General features: G+C 51.1%; 1 protein-coding gene across 1 annotated transcript; it reads right to left on the reverse strand.

Annotated features, from left to right (window-relative positions):
• Positions 1–520: 520 nt before the first annotated feature.
• Positions 521–1,861, reverse strand: LOC118780096 (QRFP-like peptide receptor). The gene has a single exon (XM_036532445.1). It carries the CDS (start codon positions 1,859–1,861, stop codon positions 521–523), a length of 1,341 nt encoding a protein of 446 aa, XP_036388338.1.
• Positions 1,862–2,305: the final 444 nt, after the last annotated feature.

Genomic DNA, 2,305 nt, shown 5'->3' on the forward strand with positions numbered 1-2,305 from the left:
CCCACTGTCCATCGGGGATGACTTAAAAACCAAATGCTTCTTGACATACATATTATGATAAACAGATATAAATGGAGTCTGAATACATTACAAAATGTATGATTTAATGTATGTACAGTATGTACGTACGTATGCAAGTATATACATATCTACGCACATACAAACATCAGAGATAATCTTGACCCCTAAAGCAGTACATTTTCAGTTCTATGACACATTCAAGTCACTCATAAACTGCATTGTTCAATATGATAACCTTGTCATGTGACAACATTCAAACTAAACCTTACTGATAATGACTTCAATCTGATAATGAGATTGCCCCCATAATGATATAAAAGCAACTTTCTTTGTGGTAGGAGGGCAAAACCAATCCATAATTTTTCTAAGGCAACAGGTCATGGAATCATGTCTATGCTGTACAGCAGTGGCCCATGCTCAGCACAATAGCCTTGCACAGCGGGCATGCAAAACAAAGAGGGGCCTCACTCGCCATAGTTACATTGATTACAATTAGCAGCTAGAGGCTTGTCTGATCAGAAGTGGTCCTGGAGCCTGCCCTGACTGAGAGAATGTGGAGGGACACTTGCTGGGTGGAAGTGGGAGGGGCCTCATGCGCGTTGCTGTTAGGGCACCAGTCAGAGAAGTCCTCCTCTGTCACCTCACAGATTGTCTCCTTCTGCACCTCAGCCTGTGACTTGAAGGAGAGCAGCTTGGGCAGGGGCGTGGAGGCGGGCGGCTCCTCCGAGAAAGAGGAGCTGAAGAATGAGATGAGCCTCTGGTGGTATCTGCTCTTGATGACCTTGGCCGAACGGTAGAGGTCCCCGATGAAGCAGTAGCAGATGGGGTTCAGGCTGGAGTTGGTGAGGCCCAGCCACTGGGCGAAGGGCCGCAGCTGCAGGATCCAGGGCGGGGGCCGCTCCTCCCGGTCGATCCAGATGTCAGCCACGTAGAGCGGCAGCCAGGAGACGGCGAACAGCAGGACCAGGGCCGCGACCATCTTGGCGATGTTCTTGCGGGTCTTCAGGCGCGAGGAGTGCACGGCCTGGCTGCGCGTGTCGAGCTCAGAGAAGTGGCGGGATGTGCTCCACAGCTTCCGCCCCGTGAGGAAGCTGATGATCAGGTTGAAGGTGACTGGCAGGCAGTAGAGGGTGACGAAGAGCAGGACGTTGTAGGCCTGCTTCAGCCTGGCATGAGGCCAGATCTCCCTGCAGATGGGGAAGACGAAGGGCAGGTCCTCGATCAGCCGGATCTCGTCCCTCTTGTTCATGAAGATGAGGGGCATGCAGATGCCAGAGGACAGGACCCACACCACCACGATGGTCCAGAAGATCTTCCTCCAGGTGAAGAAGGACCTGGCACTCAGGGGGCTGTGCAGGCTGTAGTACCTGTTGACGCTGATTACAGTCAGGCTGAGGACGCTGGCCGACACGGACACGGCCTGGATGAAGGGCACGGCCCTGCAGAGGAAGTCTCCATACACCCAGGCAGTGTAGATCTTGTGCCCGAGCGTGATGGGCATGCAGACGCACACCACCATCAGGTCGCACACGGCCAGGTTGATCAGGAGGCTCCGGGTGGCGCTGACGCCTGACAGCCTTTTGCTCCTCTTGCTGGTCAGCACCTTGATGGCCATGATGTTCCCGACGAAACCGACCACGAAGGACAGCGAGTACATCACGGTGAGAGCGATCGTAGTGGGCTCCTTGATCGTCAGAAGGAGAAGCCTCTCCAGATCGCCACTGTCCTGCATGAGGAAGTCTCCGTTCGACCTCCCCGCACTGCCCACTGATCCATTTTCATATGGCAGCAAGTGGAAAAAATGCAGCTCTGTTCTGTGGTGATCCGAAGAGAGATTCATTTTCAGGCGTGTGCGTGTGTTCGAGACGACTGATTCATGTAGGTGCATATGTCTGCGACTGCTGAACCCATAGTATGTGATTCACACTATCCCACACAGACATAAATGCATGGGCTGAGGGGATATCTCCTCCTCGGTCACCTCCAGACAGGATCTGTCTTCACAAATTCAGGCCATCTTTTTCTGTGTGATATGCCAACTCAGCTAGAAGAAAAAGACATGTATTTTCATTTGCACGTGCTTATCCCATAAAAGCAGATCCAGCAGTCCGCAACGAAACAGTAAAACGCTTTTAACATGTCTTTTATTTATGCGACAGTCTGCTCAGTCCAAAAAGAAAAGTATATAAATAAATGTGTGTGTGTGCGTGTGTGTGTGTGTGTGTGTGTGTGTGTGTGTGTGTGTGAACAAAATACTTTTCTTTTTTGAAATATTATTTTACAA

Source organism: Megalops cyprinoides, chromosome 1, assembly GCF_013368585.1.
Source record: "Megalops cyprinoides isolate fMegCyp1 chromosome 1, fMegCyp1.pri, whole genome shotgun sequence".
In the NCBI taxonomy this organism is placed as follows: domain Eukaryota; kingdom Metazoa; phylum Chordata; class Actinopteri; order Elopiformes; family Megalopidae; genus Megalops; species Megalops cyprinoides.

Bases quoted from the DNA above. Each gene is read 5' to 3' on its own strand.
- LOC118780096 (XM_036532445.1), bottom strand. From the start codon at position 1,861: ATGAATCTCTCTTCGGATCACCACAGAACAGAGCTGCATTTTTTCCAC.